This window comes from Microtus ochrogaster, chromosome 4 (genome assembly GCF_000317375.1).
Source record: "Microtus ochrogaster isolate Prairie Vole_2 chromosome 4, MicOch1.0, whole genome shotgun sequence".
Lineage (NCBI taxonomy): Eukaryota > Metazoa > Chordata > Mammalia > Rodentia > Cricetidae > Microtus > Microtus ochrogaster.
The window spans coordinates 77,868,875-77,892,575 of NC_022011.1; the positions used below are offsets into that span (position 1 = coordinate 77,868,875).

The 23,701-nt window shown below is 40.3% G+C and overlaps 1 protein-coding gene across 1 annotated transcript in view; it reads left to right on the forward strand.

The window, feature by feature from the left end:
- The window catches only part of Xirp2 (xin actin binding repeat containing 2), a 72,494-nt gene extending 60,139 nt beyond the window's left edge, over nucleotides 1-12,355 (forward strand). Inside the window, exons 8-10 of the mRNA XM_013346071.2 lie at nucleotides 27-4,032; nucleotides 6,075-6,192; nucleotides 10,506-12,355. Coding sequence (XP_013201525.1) covers nucleotides 27-4,032; nucleotides 6,075-6,192; nucleotides 10,506-12,006 — 5,625 coding nt within the window. The 3' untranslated portion in view covers nucleotides 12,007-12,355. The remainder of the gene's footprint in view (nucleotides 1-26; nucleotides 4,033-6,074; nucleotides 6,193-10,505) is intronic.
- Nucleotides 12,356-23,701: the final 11,346 nt, after the last annotated feature.

Here is a 23,701-nt window from a genome sequence, read left to right on the forward strand (position 1 = left end):
ATCCCACCAACAAGACAGCTGAAGAGATGCATGGGGCAACCAGAAACTCTTGGGAGCAAGCCTTGCTAAGTCAGGAAACATGGTATTCTAATAAAGATACGAAGAAAAATGATGGGAGCCTTCAACCTTTACCTGTAGGTAAGGATGTCCACGGACTAACAGGAATGAGAGTCTCTGGGAAAGGCCACAAAAAATTTCAGGCAACTGACAAAAACCAGAAAATTGATGTTTGTCTAGAAAGCCAGGACTTTCTAATGAAGACAAATACTTCCAACGAGTTGAAAATGGCAATGGAGAGGTCCCTTAATCCAATCCACCTTCACCCTGAGTGTCATGTAAAAGAAAATGAGGACTCTCTTCCACCTCCATCTCCTCCTCCTCCACCACCTTCCAATGCATCATCCGAAATTGAATTTCCTCTTCCCCCTCCACCACCTTCAATGTTGTTGCCTGAAAAGAATGAGTTTCTTCCCTCTTCATCCACAGAAAAGACAAGGACTGAATTTGAAAACTTCCCAAGTCTCCCTCTTCCTCCACCACCAGCAGATGAGAAATCAGAAGGAGAACGTCTGTCAGCATCCCTACCTCCTCCACCTCCTCCAACTCCGTGGCAAGCAGCACAGCTTCTACCCCCCTCTGCCCTAGAAAATCACAGTGAACTACTCTGGCAGCAACATTCCCAAACAGAATCCTCAAGCTCTCTGCAGATTCACTCTCAGGCTAAAACCCTAACAGGAAAAACACCACCTCCTACACTCCCCAAACCCAAACTTCCCAAGAGAGTTAAAGATAAAATCAGTCAGCAGAACCCAAATGGCGAATTGGGAAAATCTGTGTCAGATATGGAAATGAAAACCATCCTCCCGAAGTATCAGGAAAGATCAGGGGTGGCAGTGAGCAGTGAGCATACTGAGACAAAGCAGGAGGTATTCAGAGAAAGCCTTGGTGAAAGAAAACAGCTGTCAATCCGCTCAGCAAACTCTTTATCTCAGACAGTTCCAGAAGTCTCAGCTCCCAGGGGTAAACAGAAAGCACCCCTAGTTAAATCCCACTCACTTCCATCGGGTTCAGAGCAACAAAGCCCGAAGCCTTACATGAGAAAATTTAAGACACCTTTAATGATTGCCGAAGAAAAATACAGACAACAAAGGGAAGAGCTTGAGAAACAGAGACAGGAGAATTCTTGCCACAGCACTGTCAAAACAGAAACCTACCACCAAAACATATCCGAGAAGGAGAAAGAAACAGCGTCACAAAAAGCAGCTGAGACAGTCCCCATACCCGGGAAGGATTTGGACTTGACTAAGAAGAGCGCTGTGCTTGTAGGTGTGAGCTCTGACAGCCAACCCTGCACAGCCTCTGCATTGGCAGTCGCTACTGAGAAGCTCCAGCATGTTCTAGCAGCTTCAGAAGATAAGTGTACCATGAGAAAGGGAGGTATACAAAGCTCGAAGAACATGCAACAATCAGAATCAGCTTGTGAAATTAGCCAGAATTACAAGGGATGTAAGACACAACAAACACATATGGAGACGTTGCCCTTTCCCCAAAGCAAATCAAATTTCCCAAGTATCAACGTGAAAACGGTCAAGCTCCCGACACTAGATCATACATTGACTGAAATAGATCGCAGTTTCGAAAGTCACATAAAGCAATCTGAAGTTGACGCCCAAACCATCACTAAACAAATGAATCAGGAAATCAAGAAACCCCAAGCAAAGACACAGTTTGACGATAAGCAATCTGTGCCTGAAAAATCTTTTCCATTGCCTAAAACGGAGAAAACGGTGACAATACAAATGCCTGAAGAATCTTCGGGAAAAAATCACAAGAGTAAACTCAAAACACCTCCCAAGAAGCAGAGGGGATTTGGGGAGCTTGACGGGGGAAATGTCCTAGGGCGTGAAGAAAGTCGTCAGGACTCATGCATGAGCAGTTCCAAAGAGGACAGATTAACAGACAGAAAGCAAAAGCATCTGCAGGACCAGAGAGTACCGAGGGTAGTCCAACAAACGATTTTTGATGCATGCCTAGACACACGGACTCAGAATTTTCAGCAAACACAAATACAAACATCTGGAAGTACAGTTGAGCACAAAAAACTGCCTGATATGACAGAGAAAAAATGTCTTAGAGACCAGGGCATTCAACAGACCCATGTCACTCTTAACACTGAGCATTCAAAGCAAGAGATTATGCAGCACAGGTCTCCATTTTCCTCTGTGAAAGAATCCCAGCAGAATGATGGGAAAGGTGCCATAAATATATTGGAATTCTTGAGGAAACGTGAAGAACTACAGCAGATTTTGTCTAGAGTAAAACAGTTCGAAGCAGAGTCAAATAAAAGTGGCCTTCAAACATTTCAGACACTGTTAAATATTGTTCCGGTATGGCTGATAAGTGAAGAAAAAAGAAACTATGGAGTTTGTGTTGCCATGGAGAATAATTTAGAAAAAGTCAAAGAAGAAATAACACATATTAAAACTCAAGCAGAGGATATGCTTGCGCACTGTGAACATGTAATTCAAACAGCCATGATGGCCGCCCAAACAGGAAAGCAGAGAGATAAGCCTACCCATCTTAATGAAATGTCATTGAAAGTGTCTAACTTCAATGCCAGCTCGAATAAATGCACTGAGCAGCGAGAAAATAAAATTGGAGAAGAAAAATTACCACAGCACCAAGTAACAATGACTCATGATCAAGAAAATAAAATTGGAGAAGAAAAATCATCACACTGCCAAGTAGCAATGACCCATGGCCCTGCTGAGACACATCAGGAGCCTAAGGGAGATTATAAGATGGCTCCTCCCTCTCTGAAAACTCGTCCACCGTCACCAACGTTCATTACAATAGAGTCCACTGCCCGCCGAGCCGAAACCTCCACCAAGACTGAGCTTTCTCAGTCCCCTAAAAAGAACAGTTGTACTGAACCTCCACCCAGAAGACCCGCAGAGCAAACATCTAGACTTCCCAGAACAGGCACCTCCCCATCCCCACCAAGGAGCCGCTCTGAACAACTCGTTAGACTCAAAGACACCACGGCCAGGTTAGCCAGAGGTAGCATCCCATGCTCGCCAGGGACCCCAGTTCCGATGGTAGAGAAGAGATCAGAAGTGATCGTGTCTCCAGCCACACTCCGCAGGCAAATTAAGATAGAAAGTCATGCCAGGGACTCTCCACCAGCCGTCACGATACCTGTCAATGTGAACCACGTCGTGAGTGGTTCCTTCCGGGAATCTGTAGCAGCTCAAGAGGAAAGGAGAGAAACAGAGAAAAAGGAGACGTATGTTCATAAAGATGAAATGAATTCAATCGACAGCACAATGCCAGAAATCGAAAGCTATGATGCAGTTGAAATCATCCGCAAGGTACAAGGGCCTCGCCTATCAGAACACACAGAGAGATTTGAAGCCGCTACCAATCAAACGGTTCAAATGGCTGAACGTTTTCTGAATGGCCATGAAAACGAAATGCACAGATGGTTTAGGGAATTTGAGAATGACCCAGTTTTTGGAGCAAAGACAGATAGAAGAGCTTATGCAAACGGTAAAGTAAACTGCAACATGAAACAAGAGAGTCACACATTTTGTAAGGAGGAGTTTGGATTAGCATCTTCTGGAAATGCTAACTTTCCAGGCTTTTCCTACAGACATCCTAGAGAGTACCAAGGAACAGTTTCTGCAATGCAGCCCAGGGTTCACTCTGAAGCAAGGTCTCTCAGTGAGCACTTCTTAGGCATAGACGCATTTGACAGTCAGATCATTGGGTCAAAGGTAGCAACCTCATCGACACGTAGCTCAGATGCAGGCAGGTCTGGCTTTGACAGCAGGCATGCTCCACCTACCTATGAAGACGTGATTGCTGGCCACATCCTAGACCTTGCGGATTCACCTCCAAATCATAGAAGAGATTTTCAGAAGACATGGCAGGAGAGCGAAAGGATTTTTGAGCACTTGGGCTATGAAACCTCCAACGCACATGCAACTGAAATGAGCCAGGCCTTCCAGGAGGAATCTGCCTTTTTCCGTGGTAAATGAGATTGAAGAGTATGAAAGAAGATTAACACATTTGAAAGCATGCGTGCCAAATGTCAAATAATATTTGCAATTAAACAGTGTGTGGAAATAACCCAGGAACAAGCTAGGACTAACGGCAAACCCTGCGGGCTTATGATTCTTTGCTATCCTTGCTTTCTACTTCCTTACTTACATTTAAAATGACTAACTTGCAGAATGCATTACGGAAACCTGTTCTTCAAACTCAAGTTAAATAGGAGTTTAAAGAAAGCATCAGACGTAAGAACTGCTGGGGTGGTTTTAGCAGTGGTGGAACTATTTGTTTGCTATAAAACAAACTCATTAATAAAATTTAATAATAAGATTTACTTCATTCAATAGTTTATGGTGGTACCAGATCAAAACCTTTGACATATTTTAACTGTGTGCTTAAATACACCTTAGTAAAAGCCTCAGACAGAACTCACAGTATGCATGCGTGCTGTAAGTATTTTCATCAGCATGTTAAAGATGTAGATGTGACGTTAGACATTTTATATATTTAGCTATTGTAATTGAATTGAGGCGATAACACACCCAGATCCCAATGTTTTCTGTAACGAATATTTTCATCTTTATGAACATTAAGCCCAAATGACAGTTCCATTGACCTAATTCATAGACGAGGATAAGTAATATGTCTTAAGACTTGATTATGTTTGTAAAATAAGAGATTTGAATCATAAGAACATCATATTTTTAATATCACAAGATAGCTCACTCAATTGTACATTCCATGCTTTTCACAGTTAATGAGGCTTCATGATAAAAGGGTAGGACACAATGAATCGGCCACATTAATGCAGTCTATTCTTTTGGACAGCTTCAAAGAAACAGCAAACTTAAAAATAAAAAACCTGCTGAAATTAATAATTACACCTCTCATATTTACAACATATGTGTCTAGTTTATCAAGTTAATATGGTTTCTTAATGTGCTTGCTTCTGGCATAATTAAGCAAAGCTGTCTAATTAATTTCAAATGTTCTGTTTTTGCTAAGACAGTTCAAAACCATAGAAAACACAAAGAAGCTGGCGTGAAACATAGAAATATGTCCCTAGTCAAGTGAAAGAGTCAAAGGAGTCCTCTCAATCACGGAGAGGCAGAGCGTAAGCACAAACGTGGCTTTTGTATGAAGGGCCTCGACATAATTGCTTTCATAGGTGACAAATCCAAAAGGTTGGTTATTGTCGGAAGAGTATAGTGAAAGTCAAAACCAATATTTAATTGATGTGTCTGTGTCCAGTGTAAGCCACTATAGGACCCTGATTAGTGATGTAACTAATGACTGTTATTTATAAAGACTACCCTTCACATGGGAGCAGTGGGGAGCAGCTGCAGGTAGTAAGTGAGATAATCAACAGTAAACAAAACAAAACAAAACAGAAAGGGTAGATGTAAGGATCCTAAAGGCCGTAAAGTCTAAAGTCAGTTAAGAAAAGAGGAGAGGTCCTCCTTGACATTACATGTATGGGAGAGTATTATTACAAGGAAGTAAACTGTTGGCGTCACGAAGTAAACCTGATATTATTGAGATAATATTTAATCAAATACTATACAATGCCTTGGCTCATAAAAATCTGAATGTATTTTAGAATGATTGATCCATAATACGGTTTTAGAAATAAAAGTTTCATATAAAACTTTATATGTATGGAAAGTCTAGTTGCTTCAAATGATAAATTTTCTTAAAGTTCCCCATGACTGAGTTTACTGTATATATTTAACGTATTCATGTAAGTAAGCATAATACATATTATGTGTTTATAAATAATAGGCCAATTTCCACAAGGTATAATGGTAGAGGCATTAAATCTTTGTACCAGATCCTCAAAATTCCGTGCTATTGCACACTGTCCAGAGAACAAGACATAAAGACAATTTCCAGGGATTTTTCACTTTATCTGCATGGCCTGTTTATCTATTATTTGTTTTCCTTTGTTATTGCAATTGTGATGGAAAATAGAAACATATAAGCCTTTATAAATTTTTACTTTTAGAAACTGCTGGTCCAAGACAAGGAAATCTGCGTAATCTGTCAAAAGACAGTTTATCCAATGGAATGCCTCGTAGCAGACAAGCAGAATTTTCATAAATCTTGTTTCAGATGCCATCACTGCAGCAGTAAACTGAGGTAACAATGTCATGTTGAGTGTGCCTCATGGGCTAAAGAAGCTAGGAGCCTATGTACAATAGCTAGTCTCTAGAGAGAAGTAGAATTCTCCAGATCTCACAGCTGCCCTCAGTGGCTACTGTCACACAGGGGGCTGTGACCCTATTCTACTATGCATTGCCCAGGCTGATTCTCAACTCTTCCCTTTCACAAGCTACCTTTCTACTTGTGGGAATGGGGTGGGTCAGAAAGCGTCCTGAGTACCTGTGAAGCCAGGCTTTTTAAGTTGGTGATGTGCCTGAATGCATTAGCTCTAGATTACAAGCTGGTAAACTCTTTCTGTAAAGGGCAGATAATAAATATTGGAATTGGCAGGCCATTCTGTTCCCATCAGGACTCATGTTTCCTTGGACCCCAAGAATGACTGGCTAGAGAGAGCAGGTGGGTGTGGCTATGAATAGGCTTAGATACATTCCAGGGAAACTTTGTATCCCAGAGCAGGGCATGGTGCAGAGCTTGTCTGTTTGAGCTAAGGTGTATAAGTTAAGAAATGGAGTTGGGAATAATGTTAGTGACAGGTCAGGCAAAAGCTGTTTATTTCTGAAGCAAAGGCCACATGCTAATCAACACAGTGGCATGAGCTTTCCTTTTCCACCTCTCAAAGGAGATGCATCTAAATGAACGTGACATTTGGTACGGCCATAGTTTGAAATGCTGAAATGGAATTTATTTTGCTGAATCTAATGTGCACCTCTCAGACTATCACTTTCCCGACTCTAATTGGCAGTGTCAAATATTCCTCGGTGCAACATTCTTTTCCCTTGGTTTCCATGGCAATATGACATAATGATTCCCCTCGATTTCCAGGGTGCTCCTTCTCAGGCACCTGTGTGGGTGACTCTTTTTCCTGACCATCAGCGAGATACTGGAGCTCTTCAGAAGCCCACAAGTTTGGATATAGTCTTCTCATTGTTTCTGTTTCCTTCTGGTGAATGAGTCAGTCTCACACGACCCTGTAACTTCTGTGTGGGGGTGACTCTGAATTGTGCACTGCTGGGCCAGATTGCACCTTTGCTCATTAAATACTTCTTTCCAATCATCAAGGCCCCTGTAAGCATAACCACATCAGTAGGACTCTTTTACTCTTCTTGTTGTTTCCATGCACTCTCTGAGTGTAGCTCCTACCTCTCTGTATCAGTAAGCGGCACGAACATTCCCTGTGGCCTAGTCGTGAAGCTATCTTTCTTTCAATTATTCTTTCACTCCATTTCAGCCACTACCCACTTTTTTCAATTACAGAATTCAGAATTTTCCCCTTTAAGCTGTGCATTTTTCACCATCCGCATAGCTCAACCTTCACTCCAGCATATATTGTTTCTCACTTGGGCAAACGCCACACCCACTGTAGCTAGTGTGGTCTTCCTGTGTTCACATCTCTTAGCAGTACCACTATCAACAATCCATTCTAAGACTGTATTCTACAGTGTTGTAAAATGATCTTTCTGAAACACAAATATGAAACACCTTCTCTGTTTAAAGCGTAGACTAGCTTCCCCAGTCCATTAAAAATATCTGTCATTAAAACATTAATCAACCTCCGGTTCAAATGTAGCCCATATTTCTCCCCAATTCTTCAAGCATCCCCAGTCCTTTTCAGTTATAGGTTACACTCCATGCAGAATTACCTCTTTCTATTTCTAATAAAAGATATTTTTTTTTACTCTCTCACACTTCCAGCTAATGTCAGATGCCATCCCTACTCCTTCTAGGAGTTTTTAAATACACATCTTCCAGATCTCTATCAGTCAATGTCCACTCATTCTTCAGACCTCAACTAAGACTATCTCATTCATGAAACTTTTTGTTATTTTAACTTTTTGACTTGCACAGAGAGGTCAGACATCCTTCTCAATCATTCTTCAAAGCATCCCCTGCACTTTCCCCACCATTAACCTGAGCTACTATAATCGTCATTGACATTAACTGTGGTAATGTTTGCTTTCTCAACACCTAGCCAGGGCTGACATATAATAAAGATTCAAAATTACATATCAAATACTGATAGTTTTAAGTGATGGATCAAAAATACAAAGAAAGTCAAAGGAGTGAAATGCACGATACAATAAATCATTACAGCATGAACACTTTGTAACCACTAATCAACCTAAAGAACTTTGCTGGCCATATTGGAAGAGCCTTATATGTATTCTATTTTAAACACAACCTCCACTCATTCCCATGACTAAAAGTATCCATTCTAATTATCATGTATTTTCCTTTAATTGTTGCTGCTCTTGCATACATTTATAGTGCTGTATCTTATTTTTATATTTTGTTGTGTTTTGTAAATTCTTTTTTGATCCTTAAGTTTCCCCTGCATTCCCTTTCTGCTTCACCATCTATTTTGCTAAGAGCACAAGATATTTGGCCTGCAGAATGTTCTGGTCTCAAGTTGCTGATTGCACACTCACCAAGTAGTTCAAAGCTCTCTTTGTCCTGGATACTTCCAAACTGTCAGATAAGGCATGATTTTGAATTAGACCTGCAGGTGTACACTGTTCTTGGTCATGTGACCCTTTTTTTCGGGGAAAGAATGGAGTCCTCATAAACTTACTAATCACGACTGGGAAGGAACAGTTGATTGACCTCAATAAAATACATTGACTGGGGTTCACCTTTCTTTCACCTGGTTAGAGGAATCTCTTCTCTTTGCATTGTCTGCTGAGTAAGTACCTTTTCCATGACCTAAGTAAACTTTAGGAACTTCATTACTTGATAAATGCAGGGTGTCTTTCCATTCCCCGTGCAAGTCCTGGTCCCATCATTTCTGCAAGTCTTCCTTACTCTAGCAACATGTGCTACTTCAAGTCCAACCCACTTGATGCCCATTCTAATTTTGTTTCAGATTTTGTTTCTAAGCCATTTTGGGTAGATGAACTAATAGATATTTACATATATTATACACTCTAAATTCAATGATAATTCCAATCAAATTCCAAACTTATCTATGTAGCTGCTTCCCTTCTAGGTCTGTATGTTTTTTTCTCTATCCCTCAAACATAAAGAAGATGATAACTAAGCTGTTTTGAGGCTGAGATATTACAATAACTTTAAGATGTCTTTGAACAACCTAATAACACCCTATGTGATAATAAAATGTAGAAAGTGTCGTTGGGATACCTCTTAATATCAGAGCATCTGTGTAGCGATTGCATGAGCCTAGATCCAGTGTCAAGTAGTATAAAAAATATAACAGACTTAGAATATCTTATATTCACTCATCTTAATAACAGCCTTGGATTGGAACTGAAGCTCTAGCTGGGGGGATAGTTTGTGAAGTACACCCAAGGCCCCAGATTTAAACCAGAGCACTGCATCAGACAAGAACAGTAGTGCAAGCCTAGGATTCCAACACTAGCTTCAAAGTCACCCACAGCTATATAGTGTGAACATAGTGTGCTCTTAATGCCAGGTCCAGTAGACCTGGCACCCTCTTCTGGCCTCCTCCTGTACCAGGTACTCAAATTATGAACAGACATACATACAACAGTCAAATGACACAGAAAGCTTAAAGTCATCTAATAACAAAAACTAATGATAGTACCAATCAATGAACCAAAATTTTATAAAATTTATATTTGATTTAACTTACCCACCCATTTCTAAATAAGTTACTGTATTATCCATGCCAGATCCTTTAGACACTGCATTGTGCCCTGCTCCCCTCTCTGCCCCCTTAACCATTCATTTCATCTTCCAGGTATCATGGCATTAGTGTCTAGTGCTGAGCTTCTTCTTTAGATGTTCTGGTTATTCAAGCTTATTTTCTACGAGACTCTTTAGAACTTGAATTTGTGGTGGCAGTATTCCTTAAATTCTACTATGCTGGTAATATTTACTCTGTGTTCTTCGTGTGTGTCATCACAGCTGACAACACGGAGAATTCTTTTTCTCTGTACTTTTTATTAAAAGTTTGGTAGTTTCAGCATAACAGTTCTTGGCACTGGTCATTCTAGATCTGGACTATATCCAGTGTCAGAAGTCGCTGAGTCGGCACAGGTTTAGGCCCATTGGTCTAATGGATGGACTGTGCCTGAGCACACCTACTATATCGTTGGTGATACGCAGCATGAAATTCTGAATACTGAAAGGCACACATCACAGTGGGGATTGGTGGTAATTCGCCTAACAGGAATTTTAATTAACAGGGCCGTTCCTCTGGGTGGTAAGGGGGTACCTGATTTTCTGACTCATTACTAAAATAATTCTGCAATTCTCTATAAATGTATAGTAAGAATACAGAACCCTCAATATTATGTCTTTTCTTTTGGCAGTTTGGGAAATTACGCATCACTTCATGGACAAATATACTGCAAGCCCCACTTTCAACAACTTTTTAAGTCTAAAGGAAATTATGATGAAGGTTTTGGACACAGACAGCATAAAGATCGATGGAATTGCAAAAACCAAAGCAGCTTAGTTGATTTAATTCCCACTGAAGAACCCAGTGTGTTTGAAAACCCTGCAGCAGATACCCTCTTGTCTGGGGATCTTACTAAACATGCAGAGGTTTGTAACAACGAGTGGCAAAACGATGATTTGAGGAAATGGGGGGAGAGAGGAAAATTAAAAATTGTTTGGCCTCCTTGCCCGGAGATGCCTAAGAAAAGCTCTCCCCGTGAGGAAGAGCTCAAAGTGAGTAAGCCTAAATGGCCACCTCACGTGACAATCCCCGTTCCCTCGGAATTTAAAAGGGAGTCGCCGACAGAGCACGTAAAAAGCATGGAGAATCAAGGGGAAGAGCCAGAGAGCTTCCCTGTCCTACAACCGTGTCAGCACCACGCGTGTCAGAAAGAGGACATTGCGGTAGTCCAAGAAATAAAAGTGTGTGAAGCAAGAAAAGAGGAGAAAGAGGGAAAGAGAAATATGCAAGATAAGCTGGATGAAGCTGAGGGTGTAGCAAACAAGAGAAAAAGCGGGATGGATCTTTACGACAGTCACCTGTATGTGCGGAGCGAAGCAAAGGAGAAGGATGGACATGCTAATGAACCTGATGGCGCAGAGGCTTTACAAGTTACAAACCCTGGTGCTGACGTGGGGCCAGAGACCCACAGACAGAACTTCAATAACAACAACAATAACAATTCGGTAGCTGTCCCCTCTCTGAAGAACGGCAGGCAGGAGAAACCTATTTTAGAACGTCCTCATCTAGTGCCGTCGGCCAGTGAAGCAAACAGCTACTACGCAAGTGAATATCAAAACAAAAAGTTAAAACAGACATCTAGGATCTCAGAGTTACTTGGTATCTTTGAATCCGAAAAGTCGTCCTCTAAGAAGGTCCTAGCCACGGCTCTGGAGAAAAGGGCTGACGGAGTGACTGCAGGCAGTCCTGAGCAGTTCGCTCCGGAGCAAGGCTTCCGGCTGGGCTTATCAGTTAAAGAGGAAAGCCGTACAGCCTCTCCTGATATCAACCTCTTACCCATGAAAGGAAACCATGGAAATAACAAAAACGTACACCTTTTCTTTTCTAACACCGTGAAAGTCTCTTCTTTTTCCAAGAATCATCACACCCTTGGGTGTGATTTCATAGATTCGGTTGATCAACTCAAAAGTATGTCACGCTTGTATTTAAGAGAACTTGGAAACGATGTCAAATCCTGGCATGGGGAAACTACAGGAGCAGCTTGGAGTGATGGGAGAACGGGTTTTGATGCTGCAAGCCAAGGGTGTGCGGCTAAGCCTGTGGTTCCCAGAGTGCAGTGCCAGGCTGAACATCTGACCGTGGAAGAGCTGATTAAAAGGGACAGGTGCTACAGTACCAGCGATGCTGACTGAGACTTCTCTGGCCACTTGTGGTTCCTACACAAGCATGGAGAGATGTTCTCAGATAAGATCTCGGGATCATGACTCACTTAGGATTGCAACGATAATGTCTCATAATTTCATATTTCACATCACATTGTTTCCTGTATCGCACTCCATAATTCTTCTCCACTATTCATTTGAGTCTGGTTTGGATCTGAACGGCATGCTGAGGTGAAACAAGGTAGCCATGGTTTCTTCCTCAAATGGCCCATGCGCTACTTGTTTCTATACTGTATAGTGTGCGTGAGGGGTCTGTACTGCTGGCGGTTGTTGCCATTCTTACACCTTCTCCATAATTTCAGATGAAATAAAATTGAATCACCTGAGATACAAACTCCTATAAACCTGTGTTTTCTTTCTGTGCTGTATATTGCTGTACCAACTATTATGGTTTCCAACATTTGAGAAATACTTAGGAGGAGAGGGATGGTCACTCATGCCTTTATTACCAGCCCTGAGTGTGGGAGTCTTCTGTTTTGTGTTGATTTCATTGGTTAAATAAAGAGACTGCCTTGGCCCTTTAATAGGACAGGAAATTAGGTAGGCAGAGTAAACAGAAAGAATGCTGGGAGAAAGAAGCCGAGTCAGTCAGTCGCCATGATTCTCCCACTCCAGACAGACGCAGGTTAAGATCTTTCCTGGTAAGCCAGCTCGTGGTGCTACACAGAATCTTAGAAATGGGTTAGATCAATATGTAAGAGCTAGCCAATAAGAGGTTAAAACTGATGGGCCAAGCAGTGTTTAAAAGAATACACTTTCCGTGTAATTATTTCGGGTAAAGCTAGCCGGGTGGCGGAAAGCAGCCCCGCCGCTCTTCACTACACCTGAGGAAGTAGAGGCAGGCATAGCTCTGTAGATAAAGTACTCAACGTGCAGAAATGAGGACCGGAATTCAGATTTCCAAGCACCTGAAGAATGTTAGGAGCTGCACCAGTAAATTCTCATCAAGGAAGCTGCCTGAACACAAGGGGATGAAGATGACTCCCAGACATGTCCATATGGGGATGGGAAAGTTAATGAGGCCTCCGCCACACATAGAGCTACAGACAACAGCTTCCTTAGGGAAGAGCACAACAATTGGTTACCCATACCAAGTAGTCAGACCTAGAAACTGTCATATAAACTATGTATATAATACTGTATTTAGGAATACGTACATACATACATACACACACACACATACAATTTTTGGAGGAGCCTATATCTCACTCTTGTCTTCCTACCTCAAAATATAATGTTAAAAAAGATAAATCAAACCTATAGTAACAGGAAATAAAAAAATTTCCATTGGTCTATTGTTTAAAGATATAGAGGTTGTTCTAATAATTACATAAAATATCATAGAATATACCTAAAAAGATTCAGAGGAAGTTTTGAGTTTTCCTCCAAAATAATGTGGACTGCATACTCAGAAATCAAATCAGCTGAAAATTCTTAAGAAAATTATGTAATGAAATTCTACACATTTGTATGTTTTTGCCTCCTCTAAGGCTATGTTATTGTAAAGATGTAAGTCTACAACTTCTCATGCTTTTAAAAGTCATATTTGATGAGTTTTTCCTGTTATACAAACATCCTTTTGAAAATTTGGCTTCTAAATTATCTGCTGATTTTGCCTTTCCTCAAATACATCTGATGATTCTGAGAAAAAAATAGCACGAATATAAATGAGTGGCTTCGCATAAATTTGGAACGTACATGTATGAAACAGACCTTATCCCATATTCTCCCACATAAACACAACCGTTGATTTTCTATAAATATGAAACCAAAAGGCAGTCTTGGAAATAATATATTTTTTGGAAAATGTAACAAACTCCCTCTTGCAAGTAATTTCTCAGCTACTATCTGAGAAAGACCTACAGAGCACTAGTTCTTCCTTGAGGCCTCCACGGCAAAGTGCCATAGATTGGGGACTGCATTCTTTTAAAGCAGAATTAAAGTTTATTTTGAAAAATATTAATCTTAGAAATAAACAAAAAGAAAACTCTCAGAAAGAAAGTAAGGCATACTTTACAAGAAGGGCATGGGCTTCTTAAAACTTCCCAAGACTGAGGATTTTAACTAACAAAATCTTACTTCCTCACAGTTTTGTAGAGGGTAAGCTCAAGGTCTGGGAGGAGATACAGAGATATGGCTCTCCTCCAGGACTTTCTCCTTCGCTTGCTGGTGCCTGTCTACCTCACTGTCGTTCCTACATTATCTTCTCTCTGCACATTTACACCACAGAGGACTTTTGTTCTTCTCATGAAACATCAAGTCTCTTTGGATTAGGAACCACCTATCTTACTTCATGTAGCCTTTACTAAACCTTTAAAGTCTCATTTCCAAATACGATCACTCTGGGTGTTAGGTTAGGCCTTCGACAAATCAATTTTATGAGGCTATAATTCCAATCATAACACACATTTCTATCCAATTTGATAAAATGCTATGAAATTCTGCCAACTACATGGTAAACTATGGGGCAAGCACAAAAATTTAAATTGAATTATTTTACTTTTCCTAGTTCTTCATAAATTCTTAATAATACAGCATTATTTCTATAATCATTTATGCTAAGATACCACAAAAGTTTCTATGAAGAAGAAATAATTTATAAAAACTCATGACTTTATATTTTGAAATATAGATACTTAACAACAGTGATCCTTACAAAAACAGAGTTCACTATTTACAAAAGTCCCCTTATGGGACTTCCCCCAATTTATCTTCGTAGCAGAGGAGTTTTTCTGTGCTTACATTAAAGTCTAACATTAAAATAGGCTAATATCTACATCCCTGAAACTGTTAACTCTTCTGTTTATTTTTCATGCAAATGCTGTGATGGCTAAATTTAATTTTAAGATTAAATTACTCTGATATAGAGATCTATAAGACAAAAGTCTCAAACCTGTAAGCCTCACTTGCCCAAGGACAGATCATTTCCTGGAATACTGAAGAGTGCTGTTCATGCAAGATAACAAGAGATGTGATTTCACTTCTATAAATAAGCATAGTGACACCAATTTCACAGCATGTGCTTGGTCACATGTAGGGGGAGGTATGTGGGCAGGAATTATATCAGGATATCTGCTTGCCCCTGACTGGATGAACATGAGAAATACAGAGCCTTGAAGAGTCTGTCTTTATAAGCCCCTGTCTAATGTAATTCAGTGTCGTGCTCTGAGAATCCCAGTTATGGGCCTGGCCAGTATCCATGGTCCTGGTATTTAAGAAAGCTTCCTTCAAATTTGGCTCAAAAATTGTGGTAATAGTCTTATTCTTGCCCAGTGGGATTAACAATACCAAAGCATTTTTAGAAAAACACTCCTAAATTTGAAATGACACCCTATTATTATTACTTGTTATGCTGTCTTTCCTGGATTATACACAGGAATTTCCAAAAATTCAAATAGCTTTAACAAGCCAAATACAGTTTTATTACTAATGAGATCATCTTTATTATGACAAAACCTTTCAGCTAAATATCAAGCTTAGTAACTAAACAAAAAGATTCAGAGGCTTTTTCCATTGTTATAGGGAGTATATTATTTTGTTTTGGCTGTCAAAATAAAATACCACAGACTGAATGACTGAAACAAAGTAAATGCATTCAATTCTGAAGGCTTGAAATGGGCAAGATAAAGTTGTCTATAAAAATGGTCTCTTTTAGGGCCACATTCTTCAAGTCTTTGCTTGGTTTCACCTTATATGTATCTGTGTCAAACTTTGTTGCCCATGGTCAGGGTAGAGTCAGGTATTTCCAGAATCTTGCCTCTTGTCCAAAGAAAACAATGACTCATGAAGATTTACCAAAGTAGAGAGATGACTTTATTAGAAGCAGAGCAGAGGTACAAGCTAAAGAGTAATAACTGTCAAGAGTGGTATGAGTAGGTATTCTCTAGGGTCCTAAGCTACAGCCCGTGGCCTTATTTTTATGGAGTATAAAAGGAGATGGAGTAACTCTTGGGAGGAAGCAACAGTATGGAATGATCTGCTCTTTGGAGCAGATCAAAAAGTCATGCCTTTAACTCAGAGAAATCTTTGTTTATTTATTTATTTATTTATTATTTATTTATTTATTTATTAAAGATTTCTGTCTCCTCTCCATCACCGCCTCCCATTTCCCTCCCCATCCCCCAACCAACTCCCCCTCTCTCATCAGCCCAAAGAGCAGTCAGGGTTCCCTGCCCTGTGGGGAGTCCAAAGACCTCCCACCTCCTTCCAGGTCTAGTAAGGTGAACATCCAAACAGCCTAGGCTCCCACACTTCACTTTTAATACTCTTTACATTTTCCATCAAAAAAGATGTCTCGCTGGGCGATGGTGGCACACGCCTTTAATCCCAGCACTCGGGAGGCAGAGGCAGGCGGATCTCTGTGAGTTCGAGACCAGCCTGGTCTACAGAGCTAGTTCCAGGACAGGCTCCAAAGCCACAGAGAAACCCTGTCTCGAAAAGCCAAAAAAAAAAAAAAAAAAAAAAAAGATGTCTCTGCACGTACTAGCTGTACAGAGACATCTTTTTTGATAGAAAAATGTAAAGAGTAGTAAAAGTGAAGTTTTCCTTTCTTATGTTACCAGAAAAATGAGAGATGAGGTCAAAGCAAGCTATAACAGGGCCTCTAAAGTTACTAATGCCTGTCAACCTACCTAAAACAATGGGTTAAAACATAATCATATGACTTTTATTTTCTTTTCCCTCTCTCTCTCTCTCTCTGTGTGTGTGTGTGTGTGTGTGTGTGTGTAGAGAGAGAGTCCATTTAGTGTTGCTCATACTTCCATGTGTTTAGAGCTGACCACTTGGGACAGAATAACCTATCGGGGGCGCAAAGCTGGAGAAAACTGATTCTCCCTCTGTCAGCAGCTGTTGATCTGATCACCTGAAGGTCTTCATCTAGACATGGGGCTTTGTCAAAGTTCCTTTAACTTTCATTGTCACGAATGGGGGAGGGGTCATGGGAAGAGTGGGAATAGAAGAGAGAGGACTGGAAATAATAAAACATATAATACTTATGTGTGAAATTCTTTTAAAGGGTAAGTCACAAGAAATATTACATGTGAATCTCAGAATGACACATTTGTGTCCCGTAACTGATAGCTTTTAAATATATAACCATTAGCATTATGAAATAATTTTTAATAGTTATTACTTTAGGATTTAAATCACAGAATTATGTAAAGCAGAGTTATGCTTTGAAATTAGTTTTTTGTTGGCAACACAATTCTTTTATCAAGGTAGACTCAGGAAAGATAGACCAACGGCTATGTAGAGACTACACAGGAAGATTTGGAGGGTGAGGAGCTTCATGTTATTTATTCATGACATGGCCTCCCAATGACTCTTGTAAAAAAATGTTTCTTCCATCTCCCGGAAAATTGTGCTGAATTGTCTTTTGCAGCTTTCACGCAATCAATCCTTGTGACAGATTTGGGTTCCAGGCAGCACATTCTCCGGGTTGGGACAATGGTTTCCTCACAATGCAGTAAAACCGAAGAATGCAAACAAACCACCCATTCCCAATGTGCAGCCACTGTGTGAGTCTGGAATCGTCTCCTCCAGACAAACAATTTTCTACCCCCACATCTCTAAAGTAATTTCTAAGGGCATATTAATTTTTCAGAAAAAACTGAAGTAAAAGAATATTATGTCTCAGATGCTTTGTAAGTTACTCATGACCTGTTGGTGACCAGTTGTAGAATAGGAAAATTGCCCACCATCAACACAGAGCTTCCTAAGCATAATCATAGACATCAAAGTGAAAGATACCTCTCTCTCTCTCTCTCAACTAAGAATAATTTCCAAAGGATGTATTTTTTTAATCTACAAATACTGATTTTAGTATAATATCTGTTTTTCAAAATATGAATTGACATGGCATAAGAGGATGTTTTGTGGAGGGGAGGTCGCCAGCTCCCAAATAATGACATAGAGATTTATTATTAATTATGAGAGCTCTGCCTTAGCTTAAACTTGTCCCACTATCTCTTATAACTTATATTAACCCCCCTTTTTTATTAACCTACATTCTAGCACGTGGCTTTTACCTCTCGCCATATCTCCATGGCACTTCTCTCCCCTGGAAGTCCCACTTATAGCTATTGGCCTTTCAGCTCTTACTAAACCAAACACAACAATATATCTTCACACAGTGTACAACTACCTCACCACACATGAAGACCATAAACTATTTACAGATACTCGGATTCAAATAAATAAAGCCAAGTGAATAAACCATAAAAAATAAAAATGAAAAAATGAGATTTGCGGGGAAATGGATGGAGTTAGAAAAAAAAAATCATTCTGAGTGAGGTAGTTCAGAACCTTAAAGACAAGTATGGTGTGTATTCACTTGTATGTGGATGTTAGATGTTAAGGTATTGACAAGCAAGTTGTAATTTATATAACCAGAGAGATTTAGGTACTGAGTGAAGGACTAAGGATGAATGATGAATCTCCCTAAGAAGAGGAAATAAAATAGTTTGGATGGATGGGGACTGTAATGGAAGAATCAAATGAGGGAGGGGAGGAAAGAGGGATGAGAGAGAAAATGCAAAGAGGGATAGCTAAAACTAAGGGCCGTTTGAGGGGTCATATGGAAATCTTGACAATAGAAGATTCCCAAAATATATACATGTATGAAGTTGATCTAAATGACATTGCGAAATAATGGGAAAGAAAGAACACCAGAAGAACATGTTTCATCACCAAATGAAGTATTCAATACTGAGGATGGTTAATATCTAATCAGATATTGACCAAAGGGGTCCCATGGGAACCCCCAACAACCCTGGCTATAGCCAAAGCTAATAGTTGCTCATGACAAACTAAGGGCAAGGCCCTATTGCTGAAGGTGATACCTATACAACTCACTGAACATGGAGAAGTCGGGCTGGTTTATTTAAAAATATTATACTTCTGGAGAGAGGAACGGAGTTAGGATGAAGGATAGAGGAGAGGACAGTGACCTTTATGGGTCACTGGCATAGTGTGAATTTTCTTGCTCATTGGCATGGTGCCAACTAGCTGCACCTCTCCAGTCCCTAACTGGTACAAGTGGGTCCTAGTGGCTAGGCTCCCAGTCTTCCGACCTGTTTCTTTCATATGCTAATCTCCCAGCCCTCTTGTACATTTCACTTGCCTGAATCATCAGCCCTGTTTTAGTCCTGTGGCTAATTTAAGCTGCCTCCCATCGTTCATTTGCCTGAGGACATTTTTTTTTTCCTAAATTATCTTGAAAAACATTTTAAACTTGCAATTATTTGTATATAAATGAAGTTGTAGGGGAAAACAATGTCATCTATAGGTTGACGTTATCATTTAATGTAGCATTTTTGTAGACATCTAAAAACCAACTGGTATGGACAGAAAACCTTATGAGTTTTCAGTGTAGCTTCACCCAGCCGTTCCACAGACACTCATGGAGCCATTGATATGTGTAGGGAGAGTGAATAAGGAAAGAAAATAGCTAAATCATTATCTCTCCCACATGACTCTCTCAGTCAAGAAAGAGACATTCAAATAATGAAAAAAAAAAACAAATTACTGTGTTTCATATGGATCTCAGAAACTCGGGACAGTATATAACCACAGTTTGTTTGCTTGTTTGTTTTTAGCTGAAATATGGCGGGGTAAAAGGAAACGGAAAAGTAAAGTAAACAAACAACCTCAATTTGCCTTTCTTTAAAGAATATTTTGTCTTTGAAAATTCCCAACAGTATATTTAGATCATATTCCTCCACTAACTCCTCTCAGATCCTTCCCCACCTCCCTATCTTCCAAACTTCACTTTCATGGTCTTTTGGGGAACTGGGGAGGGTCAGATCTCACTCTGTAGCTTTGACTGCCCAGGAAGTCACTATGTAAAGTAGCCTAGTCTTAAACTCATAGAAATCCACCTGCCTATGTTTCCTGAGTGCTGAGATCATAAATAGCCATCACGCATGGAGGTTTGGGCATAACTTCATCAGAAGTTTGTGGTGCACAGTAAAGATTTCTCTTCAAATTTAAAGGCTCTCTTACACAAAGGCTGAGATTGTGGTTCAACCTTTATCTCTTAGCCCCCAATAATATCACTTCTGATGACAAGAACTGTCATGTCATCCAGTGTGGGCCATGTAGGAATTAAGATTATCATGAGGACAACTCAAGAGAACTCAGTTCAGATGCTGCTGTGGGGTTGGTTTGACTTAAGACATTCCTCAACTCAACTTCAGCTCAATCTCTTCTTCTCCCTTGATAGCAAGAACACAAGCCAATAAACTTCCTTTATATTCATCTCTGGCTTACATGCCTGTCTTGGGAGAGCCCAGACAGGGGTCTCCTGCTGTTAGGTATGGTCTAAGAAAGCCACTCTGAGGATGGTGTTTTAGAAAGAAAGCATCTTCTGCCTGGCTAACAATGGGCACAAGGTGGCAGTGTTAAAACTCTTAGTCATCATGTACTCAGCAATCAGACTGGTTGAATAAATGCTACCTGGTGCCCTGTATCAAATATCTGAGATGATGAAGAAAGTAGCAGTTCTAAAAAAAATAAATAAATAAAATAAAATGGAGGTGGGTTAATGGCCACTTTTGAACATTACTGAAAAAATAAATGAAAAATTCATTGTGATCTTCCAAACACTAAAAGTTGACCGAGTGCAATTTGCTTGTGAGAGTAGTTGAGCACAGAGACAAATAAAACCATTTGCTAACATTAGGGAGATTTTTTTTAATGAGTTATACAATATGGATAGAAATAAATGGCTGACAACCAGAAATACTGAAATCTAAGTCTTCAGAGCTCTTGTTTTTTACCAGAACTTTCCTCCGAAACCTCATGCCCCCTCAGGCCCAATCTCCTAGGATCTACAATCCAACCAATAAGCCAATTAAAGAGTTAATTAATGCTGAAAAGTAGAGAGGGAGGTGTACTCAAATTGGTCATCTTGCAAAGAAAAAGAGACAAAGGGGCCAGGAACTCAAGTCTAGTTTTCAGTGGGCAGATGGGTGGGTGTGTCTGTTCTTGAGGTTTTGCCCTTCCAGAAACTCAAGATGACTCAGGGAATGAAGTTAAGGACAATACATTATGCCTGCCTCCAGCTCCAGGACAGTCACAAAGTGAAGACAGACATGCTAGGTTTTTATCCTGCTTTTTGGTACCTTACAGGCTCAGCCTGCTTCAGGAAAAGTCAGTAGGGTGCCTAGTTCGTCACGTTCAGGTCACTCTCTATCTGGCTATATTGTCAGGGTTTGGCACAAACTAACAGACACTGCCATCACTGCCAAGTCAGGTCTCAGAGCATCACGAAGAGGTGATGTGTGTGACTTCAGTGTGCTCAGACAGTAACAACACTAGGCTAAGTGCTAGAAGGACACACAATTGAATAACTTTCGACAGACCTTTGTCACTGTGATAAGGCACTGCCATTTCTAGATCTATTGGCTGTATTAGGCCACATTCATAGATATTCTGGAACACATGTGCCCCCAAGATGCAGGTCTAGCATTCTTTATAACGTTTACCGAAGGAGAGAGGATATATATGTTCTGCCTAGTTTCTGTCAACTTGATGCAAGCTAGAGTCATTAACACGCAAGGAATCTCAATTGAGAAAATGCCTCCATCAGATCCAGCTGTAGGGCCTTTTCTTAATTAGTGATTGATGGGGAGGGCTCAGCCTATGATGAATGGTTCTATCCCTGTGCTGGTGGTCCAAGGTTCTATAAGAAAGCAGGCAAGCAAAGCCACAAGAGCAAGCCAGTAAGCAGCCTTCTCTTTCTCCCCAATAACCTCTGCATCAGCTCCTGGCTACAGGGCCCTGCCCTGTTTGAGTTCCTGTCCTGAGTTCCTTCATAGAGGCCACCATGTGGAAGTGTAAGTCTGGCAAACCCTTTCCTCCCTATGCTTTGGTTCATGGTGTTTCATCATAGCAATAGGAACCCTAAGACAATACGAGAGCGGGGACACACAATTTGTGTGCCTACAATGCCTTGTGGACCCTCTCTGAAATTGAAATTGGGGACATAACTGGAGACACCCACATACTGCCCTTCTTGCCACAGTAGCTAACACAAAACCCTGACCATTGGCGTCTGAAATTTAAGACACTGTTGGGAGCAAAAAGGGGATGGTGACTGAAACACACACTTGCATGTGAGCACACGCGCGCGCACACACACACACACACACACACACAACTAAGTGTCTCCATGATAGTTTTACCCTGTGCCAAATACAGAGAGTGCCCTGGTGAACTGGCACGCTCTGCTTCTTTCTAAGCAGTGTGCTCAGGGAGCTGTCTACACAGCAGTTTGTCTTGACAACACAAAGAACCATGACTTTTCCCTCAAACTACCATTTGTAGTTAAGTGTTAAGACTTAAGAGATTGAAAGGGCTGTGGTGGCGCACACCTTTTATCCCAGCACTCAGGAGGCAGAGGCAGGTAAATCTCAGTGAGTTTAAGGCTAGCCTAGTCCACACAGCGAGTTCCAAGGCTACACAGAGAAACCCTGCCTTGGAAAATTAGGGATGGGGAAGAACCGGGTAAAAATTGGCAGTCACCAATAGTGATAAATGATCAATTTTATGACATGTATATTCTCCATTAAGTCATTTTTCTTTGAGACGTAGTCAGGTTAGCCAAATAAAAACATCTTTCTCATTGACTTTATTTGCCTCGACAAATGTTTGGTTTTAAACCCCCTCAGAATTAGTTAAAAAGTGGACTCCAAAATAATAAATTATTTTTTGAACTCTATCTAACCTAGAATATTTATTGCTCAATAAAAGCTTCAATGATTTTATAATTGAGATGATATATAAAACACAATTAACACCAGCAATCTCTAGGAACAAATAATGGAAAATTATTAAATGTCATGCCCTAGCTCATTAACTGAGTAAAAAAATAGTTTTTGAGTTTAATGCTGTGTGTGTTTAGATATATGAATTGAGAGTATGTATTTAATAGTTCATATCAAATGAAACATCAGGATCAGCAATTTTCAAAGCTGTTCAGCTTTTTTTCAGCAAAGTAACACATTTGCTGTAAACGTCATCAAGTTGCTAACTCCGAATACAAATTTCTTATGAATGAATAAAAACATTAGTTTTGTGGGTTTTCATCGAGTAGATAAAATTTATCTTCTCAGCTGCAGCACTCAGTTTGTACACTTTTTTCTTCTCAGTCCAGGAGATTCCTGCATTGATTTGCTGTGCTTGGTGTCGTAATTGTGCTTATATACCCAGATAACACACTGCACTTGCTCAGCTTGTCCAACTAATCTCTAATAATTCCATTCCTGCCCGAGACTTTAAGTATCCCCTTAATACCAATGGCTCCTGCATATCCATCACCTCCTCTAAATCTGGAATGAAGCTCAAATCTGTCCTTTTCCAATAGATCCCATTCAGACACCAGCTTCTACCAGTTGCTAAGAACACACAGGAACCTATGTTTTTTATATACTTCCAGAAAAAAATCCCTCCAAACACAGTTGATTTTTGTTGTTGTCTGTTTGTTTCTCGAGACAGGTGTTCTCTGTGTAACAGCCCTAGCTGTCCTGGAACTAGCTCTTGTAGACCACGCTGGCCTTGAACTCACAGAGATCCGCCTGCCTCCGCCTCTTGAGTGTTGGGATTAAAGGCGTGCGCCACCACCGCCCAGCTACACAGTTGATTTTTACTCTTTCAACATTTCTTG